At 37.3% G+C, this 13,601-nt stretch overlaps 1 protein-coding gene across 1 annotated transcript in view; it reads left to right on the top strand.

The window, feature by feature from the left end:
* LOC100947894 overlaps positions 1 to 13,601 on the top strand; it is a 135,219-nt gene that overhangs the window by 88,675 nt on the left and 32,943 nt on the right. The window contains 1 exon segment of the mRNA XM_012807544.1: positions 3,867 to 4,079. Coding sequence (XP_012662998.1) covers positions 3,867 to 4,079 — 213 coding nt within the window.

The raw sequence follows: 13,601 nt of genomic DNA, 5'->3' as shown, positions 1-13,601 counted from the left end.
CCCAGCAATGGATTGTAAGCTGTGGTATATTTATACCATGGAATATTATTCAGCCATCAAAAAACAATGGAGATTTTACAGCATTTGTACTAACCTGGATGGAGGTGGAACACATTATTCTTAGTGAAGCATCACAGGAATGGAGAAGAAAGAATTCCCGGTATTCAACTTTGATATAAAGACAATTAATGACAATTAATGACACAGTGGGGCATGAGGGAAGGGGATACTGGACAGAGAAGGAGGAAGGGGGTGTGGACAAGGAAAAGAAAGAAATAAATTAGTGACTAATTCTTACATGAATTGTGTATTTAATTTGGACCAAAGTACATTACTTAAACATTAATTTTTAATTCAACATGTTAATATGTTGTTTATCATATTGTATCCTCATTTATAAGTGAAATATGTTTGTAATTTCCTCCTTATAATATTTTCTCCAATTTTTATATCACGTGTATCTAGATTAAGTAGAATGGTTTTGAAGTATTTCTTTTTCTATTCTATAAGATTCGGCATGATCTGTTTTTATGAAATTATCTGTTACTTTCATTTGTAAATGTTAGTTGTCTATTTTTTTGAGACTTTGGAAAAAACAAAATAATAAGAAGAAGTTAACTGATCAAAGTATTCTATAATAGACATACTTCTATCTGACAATGTGAATGTTACTTTCTTTGCATTATTATTATTGCTTAATATTTTGTTGCAGCAATTTTCTGATTTCTTTTCTGAATGGATTTATCTTCATTCATTCTTTGTGAGGTTTTTGTTCTCAGTCCTTATGTTAAATATCGTCATTGTCATTAAATTTAGCCTTTTTAATTCTGCAAAGGCAAAAGTAGAAACCTAATATACACATGTATAAGAAAAATTAATAATAAAAAAAAGAACTGAAACAGGACCTGTGCATTTCAGCACTTATAAAACTTGACTTACAATGGATAAAAGATTTAAACCTAAGACATGAAATGATAAAAACTTGAGAAGAAAGTGTGGGAAAAACTGTTGATTATGTTGGCCTGGGGAAAGATTTTATGAAGAAGACTACCTTGATTGGCAGTCACAGGAACAACAAAAATAAATAAATGGGATTTATTCAAGCTAAAGAGGATTCTACACAGCTAAGAACACAACAGTGAAAGCAAACAAACAACTTTCAGAATGGGAAAAGATACTCGCATGTTACACATCTGATAATGGGCTAATAACAAGCATCCACAGAGAATTCAAACAAATCAACAAAAAAGAGCAGTCTTATGTATAGGATGGGCAAGAGACCTGAAGAGAACTTTCTGCGAAGAAGATGGATGAATGGCCAACAAATTCTAATCTTGTATTGATTAGAAAAATTCTAATCTTCCCTAGTTATCAGAGAAATGCAAATAAATGCACTCTGAGATATCACCTAACCCCAGTGAAGATAGCCCACATCACAAAGTCCCAAAGCTACAGATGCTGACATGGCTGTGGAGAGAAGGGAACACTTTTACACTGTTGATGGGATTCAAACTAATGTAACTTCTTTGGAAAGAAGTATGAAAAATCCTTCAAGACCTAAAAGTAGACCTTTCATTTGACCCCACAATCCCGTCACTAGGTATTTATCCAGGAGAAAAGAAAATCATTTTACCATAAGGACATTTGTAGTAGAATGTTTATTGCAGCTTAATTTATAATTGCCAAGATATGGAATCAACCCTAGTTCCTGTCACCCACTGAAGGGATTAACAAACTGTGGTATATGTATACAATGGTATACTATGGAGTCTTTACATCTTTTGTATTAACCTGGATGGAGTTGAAGAATATTCTTCTTAGTAAAGTATCACCAGAATGGAAAAAAAAAGAAGTATACAATGGACTCAATACTAATATGAAACTAGTAGATGAACTGCACACCCACACAAGAGGAAATCTTAATTTAATTCAAGTGAGGCAAGCTCTCCCCTAATGGGCACAATGTAGGGGTATAATGCTCTTGAGTGAAGGACTCAACTACAACTTGGACTTTACCTAACAAACACAGAAAATGTAACTTGATCTTTTGTACCTTCATATTAATCTGAAATTTAAAGAAAGGAAAATAGTGTTGATAGACTTGTTTGATGTAGAGTTTCTGCAAACCTTCAATTGGTAAAAAACACAGCCTGCAAAGTACAGTAAAGTGAAGTGCAATTAAACAATATATGTCTGTACTTAATATATAATAAGCACTTCTTCATTTATTATTTCTCACAAAAGAATGTAATTTTAACTCATAGCATATTATTTAACTTAAAAATAAACATTAGGTTAATGGTTTTATAACGTTCTTTTTTTAAATTAAATGATAGCTGTATACATTAATGCAAACATGGGGTACAGTGTAGTGTTTTCATATACATTTTTAAATACTTTCATCAAGCTGGTTCACATAAATTTCATGTCATTTGCATAGTCATTGTGTCAAAACATTTATATTCTTATATTCTAGTTCTAGAAAAGTTCACTTTTTCCCTTGTTAGACAGAAATATAGGTGATCTTTCCGGTCACCCTCCCACCACCCAGCCACCCTTCTCCCCTCCCCTTCCCCACACCCTCCCCATATTCTTGGGCTAGAATTAAGTTGTTTCTTTCATTTGAGAAGTATATATTAGTTTCATAGAAGGGCTGTGTACATTGGATACTTTTTCTTCCATTCCTGTGATACTTTGCTAAGAAGAACATTTTCCAGTTCCATCCATGTGAACATGAAGGAGGTAAAGTCATCGTTTTTCTTTATGGCTGCATAGTATTCCATGGTGTACATATACCACAGTTTATTGATCCATTCATGGATCGATGGGCACTTGGGCTTCTTGCATGACCTGGCAATTATGAATTGTGCTGCAATAAACATTCTGATACAAATATCTTTATTGTAATGTGATTTTTTATCTTCTGGGTATATACCTAATAGTGGAATTGTAGGATCAAATGGCAGGTTTTATAATGTTCAAACAAGGAATGCGTGTGTGTGTGTGTCTTTGTTATTAAACATTCAATCTTGTGGCTCATGTCTGTAATCCTAGCACTCTGGGAGGCCAAGGAGAGTGAATGCCTTGAGTTTAGGAGTTCAAGAACAACAATACCTTGTCTCTACTGAAAAAAGAAAAATTAGCCAGGTTTGGTAGTGGGCACCTATAGTCCCCACTACTTGGAAGGCTGAGGCAAGAGTATCTCTTAAGCTTAAGAGTTTGAGGTTGCTGTGAGTTATGATGACACCATGGCACTCTACCCAGGGTGACTGAGTGAGACTCTGTCTTAAATAATAAAACAAAACAGAAAACATTTAATCTCTTTATTTTATCACTTTTGGACATTATATCCTATAATATGTACTCTGACCACATCGTTTCTCATTTTCTTACCCTAGAAAATGAAAATTAAGGTTCAGAATATGAAAATTTTAAGGCTCTGGGAATATACCATCAAATTTCATTTCCCAAATGTACCAATTTTTATTCCTGTGAAAGTTAAGCCAATTATGGAGTTAGTGGGAATAGTCTGTAATACTACTCTCCCATGTAACCAACTATAGAGTTTAGTGGTCCTTGAGGCCACTATCAAGGATGATTCAGTAGAAGGACACACAGAACTCATTGAAAGCTGAGTAAGGAAAGGTAATACACACTAGGAATAGAAAAAATGTAAGCTAAAATTCACTCCTAGTTACTCAATTAGAGTTTATTATAGAGAAAAGATACATATTACCTTTTGCTCATTTTCAGCCACCAAGCTTCTGGTAGTGACCATTGGAAGAGTATTGACTTTATAGACCCCTGTAGCAAAACATGAGCCTGATTGTTTTTACCGCCTTTCTCTTCTCTTTGTCGCTGTGAAGGGGGTGTTCCTCAACAGTGCTGTCGTTCTGCTTGCTACGAGCCTGTGTCAGGCCCTGTGTCTCCAGCCTGATGGGAGCTGCACTGGAGCAGGAACTCAATCTGAATCATCCTACTGGAAAGTGCATAAAATCAGCTCTGGGATTTGCATGTTTGAAAGTGTGAAAAATGCACAGAAGTATCTAAGGATCAAGGATGGCCGGTGTGATGGAACAGTAAGCATCTGCTCTTATTTCTCTCAGCAAATGTTTAAGACACTTGCCAGTAATCAGCCTGAGGATAGCACTTTCTGAGTGATTTTTGGAAATTGGGTGTTAGATGTGGTAGTTCCCCCTTGACTGGTGTTTATAATAAGTGAGGAGGGTCGTGATATGCCTAGTATAAGAGAGGGATCTCGATTCTACAGACTGCACTTCTGAAACACAATGTGCATACAGATCACCTGGGAACTGTGTTAGAAAGCAGATTCTGATTCTCAAAGTCTGGTGTGGGACCTGAGTGTCTGCATTTCTCACAAGCTCTCAGCTATTGCTGCTGCAGCTCATCTGCGGCAACACTATGAGAACTAAGGTGCTAGAAAGTTCTAGCTCAACAGTGAGTGGTTCCTTACTACATCTTTTGGTGCCAAAATTTCCATCATTGGAACCCTTGTACTTTGACTAAGGAAGTAATTTTAAATATTAGTGTTTTTCTCTTTACCATCTTGAGCTTTAGGAGGGTATTTGGAAGGTAACTAATGTGATAGCTTTTGTATCTTTATAATCTTTCTACGGGGTGAGGGGCCCATAAGATTGCTCATTTGCCTTTAATATTAATGTTCTCTCCATCTACTCTTAAACAGTTTAGTTTAAGACATATTTTTTGGATAAATTCAGAGGTCCTCCCTCTTTCTTATCCTTACCAGTATTATATTTGTCTATGAAGTCAGACAATTAAGTTCACAAATTCATCCTAGAAAAAGGGCTACATGCCCCATTCCTAAAGATCACTGTGGTAACATTCTACGTACTCCCCTTGGGAAGCTATACACTCATGCCAGCACCTAGCCAACCCTTCAAAGCACTTTTTCTAGGATGAGCTCATGAACTTAATTGTACAGTGATAGCTCTGATGGTCATTACTGAAAGAGTTCCAAAGTTGCTTAAAGGGTGGACTAGGTGCTGGCATTGGTGCATAGCTTCCAAAGGGGAGGACTTCAAAGGTGACCATGGTGATATTCAGCAATGTAGCACTTTTTCTAGGATGAATTTGTGAACTTAGTTGTCCAGACTACCTATATATGAGAACTTGCCTGAGCTGGTGGTGGTAGGGAGAGGGAGGACTAAGATCTTTCATATTGCCCTCGGTTCCTGTCTTTGCTGCAAACTGGCAAGTTTGTGTCTGGTAAGCTGCACTCATGTTCACAAAACAAAAGGGAAAATCACGCATGTGCACACACATACATTTCGTTAACATCCCTGATTGACTTACAAGTGCTTAATTAAGTAGGTTCTATCACCATTTCATAAAAGAGGAAGCCAAACTTAAGAGACAAGGTGTCACACTATAATCTTTAAACTTGTAAGTAGACTAATTAGGATAAAAATAGGTAATGTTACTACTGCGGCCGGATTAGCTGAGTATGATTTTACCTAGTGCTTCATAGGGAGAATGTTTTATAGGGAGGACATCAGGAAGTAACTTTTTCTCCTTATCATCAATATCCACAAGGTATAGAAACCTTTCTCTTCTGGGGCTCTTAGGAGTGTTCAGAACCATGAGCTAAATTGTCAATGTATGACACCAGCTGTAGTGTGTGTCTTAGTTCATCGGCAATACTATAAAGAAAATACTGACGTCTGGGTAATTTATAAAGAGGCTTATTTGGCTAATGTTTCTGCAGGCTGTATAAGAAGTTTGGCAGCAGCATCTGCTCCTGCTGAGTCCTTCAGGAAGCTTCCAATCAGGGCAGCAGGTGAAAAGGGAGCAGGCGCATCACCTGAAGCTGACAACAAGTTGATGTCAGTTGAAGCTGATCCACTCCCATGACCTAGACACCTCCCTCTAAGCTCCACCTCCAACACTGGGGATCAGATTTTGATGTGATACTTAGAGGGGAAAGATGCCTAAACTACATCAGTTTGTCTTTCGAAGTTGCTGGGTAGTTTCTAGAAGCACAGATAAGTGTCACTGCAAAGTGGAAGATGGGTTAGCATTGGGAATTTGTATTTTCCCTGAATAGCCACCGCAGGGCTAGCTCACAGGTCAGTCACCTTTTGTTTAGCAATCAAAGGTTAGTCACCTCATATTCAAGTTGGATGACATTTTTCATGGTTCTTCAATTCTTCCCTTTCCAGCTTGTGTGATCTTCTCTGTCTCTTCTGTTTTTTTCTTAGTGTCCTGGTTATCTTGTCTTTCCAAGTGAATATATTTCCTCTGAAAATTTATAATGAAATCTTTGAGTCCTACACCAAATACTCATGGCCTCCCTCCTCCTCTTCTTTGTCTTCCTTCTCATTCTCCTGTGGAGGATTCAGCTGTATTTGATCAGTCTGAAGGAATGGCAGAAGTCCTTGGTGTTTAGTTGAAAAAAGCATAGGAAGACAGGTGGAAATGTACAGATTAAAACATGTGTTGCCTGCCACAGAGGAACTGTTGGCATGGTCATTCTTCAGATGCAGAAGCTGAGTGTGAGCCTGGTTAAGTAACTCACCCAGAGTTCCCCATGTGGTGTTAGAGCTGAGACTCTATCCAGGTTGGCCTAATCGTAAGCCTCTGTTGTGGAGGATTGAGGATAACAGGATGGAGAAAGGAGGTTGAGGCCCATGAGAAGACCAGGGTCAGGATATATGATGGTGATCCCAAACTAGAAACCAAGGTTTCTTCACCGCAGTTCTTCAAGAACCAGTCTTATTGACAATTTGTCAGGTGAGTGATTTTGTCTGAAATAAATAGTGGGAGAATCCCTGTGCTATCTCAGCCTGAGTTGTGCTTTGTATCAATGCTGGGGACCCTTTCTTTCCCCCTCACTGAAAGTCTCAGGGTGAAATGCCAGGTTCCGAATTTCTTGTACACCCTGGAAGGGAGGCAGGCAATCATGCTTTGACGTTTTAAACCAAAGTATCACTTTTTCTTAAAGATATTTAACCATATATAAAAACTCAGAGGCATCTGTTCTGTTTGTTTTTAGACAGAGAGGGCCAAAAGGGAGAACCCAGTGAGATAAAGGCAAAGGAGCATAGTGATGTGGTTACATGGAATTTGATGTAGAGAATTTTAAAATAAGGAATACAAGGCATGAGGCAGAGGTAAAAACCCCAGAGAATCTTTGCCTCGTGTGTTTTAGATGAACACGCCACATCTTGGTGGCATGTGATTTGTCCATAGGGTCAAGTTCACCCCTCTGAGGCCTCTGTATGAAGCAGGAGCTGAACGGAAAAGAGACTGGGAAGGGGAGTCATATGAAAAGGGCAAACAAGTCCATATATATCAAGGTGGTATTAAAAATGTTGCATTTAATAACCAGTTAAGTACACTGCAATTTAGAGTACAACACTGGGGAAAAGCAAGGAGCAAGGAGCTTGGAGCTCCCACATGGGTATGAGGCGTCAACTGACCATGCTGTCAGGGCCTCATTTTTTGTGCTGGGATCCAGCCTAACCCTGCAGTGGTCTGTGATCTTCAGGGGTTCTCCCATTTCGAGGCAGCCCAAGCATCAGAGAGACACAGGGGCTCAGACTACAGTAATTTACTGTCCAAAATGGAAGTGTTTCAGTGTCTAAAAATGGATTTGGCTTCACTAACAGGTACCAGTTCAATATGAACCCCAAGCATAAGATGAGGAAGGTTGCAGAAGAAATACTGTTAGTATGTATTTTTATATACCTTGACAAAAGTCTTCAGTTTAAGATAAGATTTTGGAGATCTTCCTGGCTTGCAAAGTACTTATAGGTCAGTAACTTTTGCTCATCTACTTCTTAAATTTAGAAGAAGTGCAAACATTCTGTAGAGTTTCTAGCTTCCTGTTGTTCTGTTAAAATATTCTAAAACTGTTCTTGGAAAAATTATTGCATTGGAAAGTTATTGCAATAAAAAATTTGAAATTGAAGAGAACCTGTACACAAAGCCAGATGTTCCTGAATATTCTATAAATTGTAGGCAAGTGTGCCATCACTCTGGTTAGTAGTGAATTCCCTGATTCTGTAGCCATATCAGCAAGGAAAGCAAAAAGAGGAGGCAGACTGTATTTTAGTTCTTAGCACATGGCCAAGGCTGAGGGAGCTGTCTTCCATCTGTAGCGACGCTCCTTAACAGTAAGCTGGCACAGTAAACACTCAGGCTTTAGATCTTCATCTAAAACTGACCTATGTAAGTGATCTTATGACTCCGTTAGTGTGGTTATTAAAAGAGTGACCAGAATTGAAGAGTTTCTATTCTAAATTTAATCCTTTTAGTTGTAGGGGACATAAAGTAATATCTTTTCTTCACCCATCACTAGGTTCATGGTTGAGATCCCTATACCAAAATCCAGGTTAACAAGAGAATAAAATAAAAATTTATTTAATATAAATTTTATGTAGCACAGGAAGTTCTCAGAAATGAAGACTCCAAACCCAAGGAAAACTATCACTTTTATGGACAGTCATTCAGAAGGATGATTGGAGAACAAAAGGGTATCATCTAATGGTAATAAACTGTGGGGCTTGTCCAGATTCTTCTTTGAGTCCCTGTGTAATAGTTCTTCCCTCTAGGCAGAGAGGAGGACATTATGATGTGAAGATCTTTAGGGGAGAAAGGAAGGAGAAAGTCAGAGACTGACCTTTCTAGGCTTCCTGGCATGGTTTGGGGAAGAAGGAGGGAGAGTTCTGGTTCTGTGGTTTCCTTCAGGGTAGAAAGAAGAGAGAGGAATTTCAGTTTCTGTGGTCTACTTCAAGTGAAAATGGGCAGGAGAAGTTGAGTGAGATCTTTGTCTTCTGGTTCTCTCAATTTCCTTTAGCTAGAAATACTCAGGATGCCTCAGTGCCATATTTTGGGGTAGTGTTTCTCTCATCCCATCGTCCTCATCAGGCATGGGCCAGGTCAGGCCTGTCCTAGATTTTCACTGGCCCCTTGGACGTGGCTTCTCATACACATTGGGATCAGTTAGAGCTTCTCCTGTGTGTCCCACCTAGCCAGTTGTTTTGTGTGTACCAAACCTGTGTTATTAACAGAGGCCCAAAGGGGTGCTCTGAGGTATCTCCTGATGGTGTCTGTCACTTGGAAAACATTGAATATATATAGATAGAATCTCACTCTGTTGTCCTGGATAAAATGCTGTGGTGTCATAGCTCACAGCAACCTCAAACTCTTGGGATGGAGCAATTGATCCTCCTGCCTCAGCCTCCCAAGTAGCTGGGAGGGACTGCAGGCACCTGCTACCACATCCAGTTAGTTTTTCTATTGTTAGTAGAGATTAGGTCTTGCTCCTGCTCAGGCTGGTCTTTAATTCCTAAACTCAACAGTCCACTTGCCTCAACCTCCCAGAGTGCTAGGATTACAGGCATGAGCCACAATGCCTGTCAAACAACATTGAATTTTAACTTTTACTCTGGTACTTTCATAGAGAAGAGCCTCCACAGAATATTTAATGACATCCTCTGCTACTTCTATTGTATTATTTTCTCTATAACCTGTTTAATGACTCATTGATTTAGTTATGACTCCTGACTTTAGGATTCTTTATCTGAAATTTTTGTAATGAGTCATTTTAGTCAAAATGCATATGCTTCATTGCTCTTAAGAAATAGTATTGAGGCTCAGCGTCTGTGGCTCAGTGGATAGGGTGACAGCCACATATACCAGAGCTGGCAGGTTCAAATACAGCCTGGGCCAACTACAACCAAAAATAAAAAAAAAAAAGCTGGGTGTTGTGGTGGGTGTCTGTAGTCCCAGCTACTTGGGAGGCTGAGGCAAGAGAATTGCTTGAGCCCAAGCATTTGAGGTTGTTGTGAGCTGTGCTGCTACGGCAGTTTACCGAAGGCAACGTAGTGAGACTCTGACTTAAAAAAAAAAGAAAAAGTATCAATGCATCACAATGAAGCATATTATTTTTTATTTTCATTGTGTCTGTGCAGGAATCCCTAGACTGGACTTGCATTACTCTTGAAAATTGAATGGGATCAATCTTCTTAATTACCTGAGTTTGCGTATGTTTAGAGGATATGTAAGCATGATTGTCATCTCCAATGGGATTTAAGATGTGTTCAAAGATAAGAGTAATGCATGCTCAGATTACTCTACCTTATCAGTGCTTCAGTCCTGTAGCTACTCAACAAATGCTTACTGAAACGAACTGAATTGAATACAAGGATTAATGGTTTCCATTCTTTTGCCCTTGTGCATTTGAAAACATTTCTTATGGGCAAACACATTTAAATCAAGTGATGCTGATCCCATAGCAAATATTTCTATTTCTGTTACAACAAAATTTTATACTGTAGGAGTAAATCACTTTAATAGATTTTGATGTAGTAGAGATTAAGTTAGCAACAAATAACATGCAGTTCACTGGGGACAGTTGCAAAGTTGTTAATTTAAAGGAGAAAAATAAGCCTTGAAAAAACATGGGTGGTACTTGCTAAGCATGAGTGCAAAAGAAAAAAATGTAGGAGTTTTAGGAAAAACTCAAGAGTGATGCACATCAAAAAGACACCCAGACATACCTTACACTAGGAAGGTATATGGACAAGAGTTTAGTGTGTAGAAACTTGGAAAGATTCTTTCATTGCTGATTTATCTGTTTGCCTCTTCACTCAATATATATTTCTAAACATTCAAATATTCATAGTTTAAAAATTAAATGTAATTCATTTGTAAGACATTGAAATATGAAAACATATGAAAGCATATAAATGGGTTAATAATGGATTAAGGCTAGACCTGTGGGTTGAAAGTATTAAATTCAGTGAAAGTCTTACTAAGTTTTATATAAATAATTATAAATCATGTTTTACTTCATCAAAAATTTTTGAGGAAACTAATTTTAACAAAATGATGTTTTCATACATAAGCCACAAGCAAGATAAATTATTTCAATTTTCTAGAAAGTGGTCTAATATTTTACTATTATTGTAGACCACAGTCTATGCATTATATTTAATCTTTATAGCATGAAAGAGATTTGAAGTCTATACTATACAGAATGTCTTGAGGACAGCAACAAAAAATTTTCCCCTCTGAAGCAGGTAGGCTTTAATAATTGTCAAGTGATTCATCTTGGAAAAGAGAAGTCTGACAAGTACCAATAACACTTCAGCACACAGATCGATAACACTTCAGCACACAGATCGTATACTCCCAGGAAATGCGCATAGGAGGGGAGTCTAGTTTGCTCACTTATTAGACTTTTGACTATGAACAATGCCTGTAGGGATTTCAACAAGATGTCCCTCTGGGGTGAATGATGCCTATAGATGTTCATTTTGCAAACAAAAACTTGACTGACACGTGTTATTATTATGTTACCTGTCTTGAGTCTGTAAACATCATGTGCTTTGTTCTCAATGTTTCATACTGTGCCTAAAATAATTTATACAAATAGTGGATTCTTATGGCAGCATATATAAATATGGAATATGATAAAATTGAAACTGAAACCAACTTGGTTGAATTTTGTTGATAAGTAAGAAACTATGAATGTCCAGTAGTGCTCTGTGTATCTTAACAGATTTTGTGATCACTGGTGCCTCAAATGGCATGTTCCTTTCTGAGCGCTCTGCAGTCAAAGGATTAAACTATCTTAAATTCTATAGCAAGATTGGCATTTGGTGTGTGCTCAACAAATACTGAACGTGAAAAGTTAAAAATATCACTCAATTGATGGTAACTAGGAATTGTCCTTCTGCCAAGAAGTGAAATAGAGGGAAATTGGCATTAGATACCATGTTACTTACAGTGGTGTGGCGTGCATCAGATACACTAACGTGGCTTTGTCTAGCCAGTATTTGCTGTTAATGTGAAGGAGGAGGACATACAGAAAGAAGGATCCATTTGCATCCAGAGCCCACATATATATTTTTATATTTCCCATCTATATCCTTTTAATTTGGTTAGAATGAAGCATAGAATTTAGAAAATTTCAAAATGTTAAGGGGGTACAAATGTTTTTGATACTTGGTTTGAGTCTTGGCTGTAAATGTGCCTGTCCCTTGAATAGTGTCATGGTACCCATTTGGTGGAGTTTGCCCTTCTCCTTCCTCCTTCTGTTTGATTTCTAGGGGCTTTTAAGTCTCTCTGTGTTCTTGTGTGCCCACTGGTAAGTTCCAGTTTATTAGAAAATACATGTGATATTTGGTTTTCTGTTGTTGAGATATTTCACTTGGGATAATTGTCTCTCGTTCTTTCCATATTGCTGCAAAAGGCATTAATCCATCCTCTTCATGGCTGAGTAGTATTCCATAGTATACATACACTACATGAACTCATGGGCACTTGGACTGATTTCACATATTTGCAGTTGTGAACTGTGCTGCAATAAACACTCAGGTGCAGAAGTTTTTTCTTTTGATAAAAAACTTATTTTTTTAAAAAGTTAAATTAACTTAAGTTTTTTAAAGAAAACTTATTTTCTTTTGGATAGATACCCAGTAGTAGGATTGCTGGATAGAATGGTAGATCTACTTTTAGTTCTTTGAGAAATCTTCATACTGCTTTTCACAGGGGTTATAGTAACTTGTGTTCACACCAACAGTGTATAAGTGTTCTTTTCTCTCAGTATGAGTGGCAACACTTACTGTTTTTGGACTTTTTCATAATAATAAAAGCCATGCAAATAGGAGTAAGGTGATCTCAGTGTGGTTTTAATCTGCTTTTCCCTGATAATTAGTAATGTTGAGCATTTTTAATATATATTTTGGTCATTTGTGTATCTTATTTGAGAAAATTTCTGTTCATGATTTTTGTTTACCTTTTGATAAAGTTTTCTTTTCTTTTGCTGATTTGTTTGAGTTCTTCATAGATTCTGGATATTAGTCCTTTATCAGATGTGTAGATTGCATTTTTTTCCCCATCTTGTAGGTTTTCTCTTTGCTATGTGGATGATTTTTAATTTAATCAAGTTCTAATTATTTATATTTGTTGTTGGTGTAATTGCCATTATGGTCTTAATCATAAATTCTTTGCCTATACTGATGTCTAGAAGAGTTTTTCCTACATTTTCCTATGGAATTCTTAGGGTTTCATGCCTTGCATTTCATGCTTTTATACATATTGAATTTATTTTTGTGAGTAGTGGGAGATAGAAGCCCTGTTTTATTCTTCTACATGTAGGTATCCAGTTTTTTTCTAGCACCATTTATTGAGCAGGGTTCTTTTTTTCAATGTGCATGGTTGTCTGCTTTGTCAAACATAATTGACTGCAAGAGGCTGGTTTTATGTCTGCATTTTCTGTTCTGTTCCATTGGTCCATGTTGGTTTTTTTGTACCAATACCATACTGTTTTGATTACTATAGCTATATAGCATAGTTTGAAGTCTGGTAACGTGATGCTTCCAGACTTTTTTCCCCTTAGGATTGCTTTGGCTGTTTGAATTATTTTCTCTTTCCAAATGAAACATGGAATTATTTTTGCTAGATCTGTGAAATTTGTTGTTGATATTTTGATAGGGAATACATTGAATCTGAAAATCACTTAGGAAGTATGGACATTAACAAGGTTGATTCTGTTAATCCATGTTAATCAATGAGCAGGATGTGTTACTCCATTTGTTCCTTTTTTTTTT

This window comes from Otolemur garnettii, unplaced genomic scaffold (genome assembly GCF_000181295.1).
Source record: "Otolemur garnettii isolate 467f Iridium unplaced genomic scaffold, OtoGar3 scaffold00071, whole genome shotgun sequence".
In the NCBI taxonomy this organism is placed as follows: domain Eukaryota; kingdom Metazoa; phylum Chordata; class Mammalia; order Primates; family Galagidae; genus Otolemur; species Otolemur garnettii.
The sequence above is the reverse complement of the archived record's forward strand: the minus strand, read 5'-3'. Positions and strand labels throughout refer to the sequence as shown.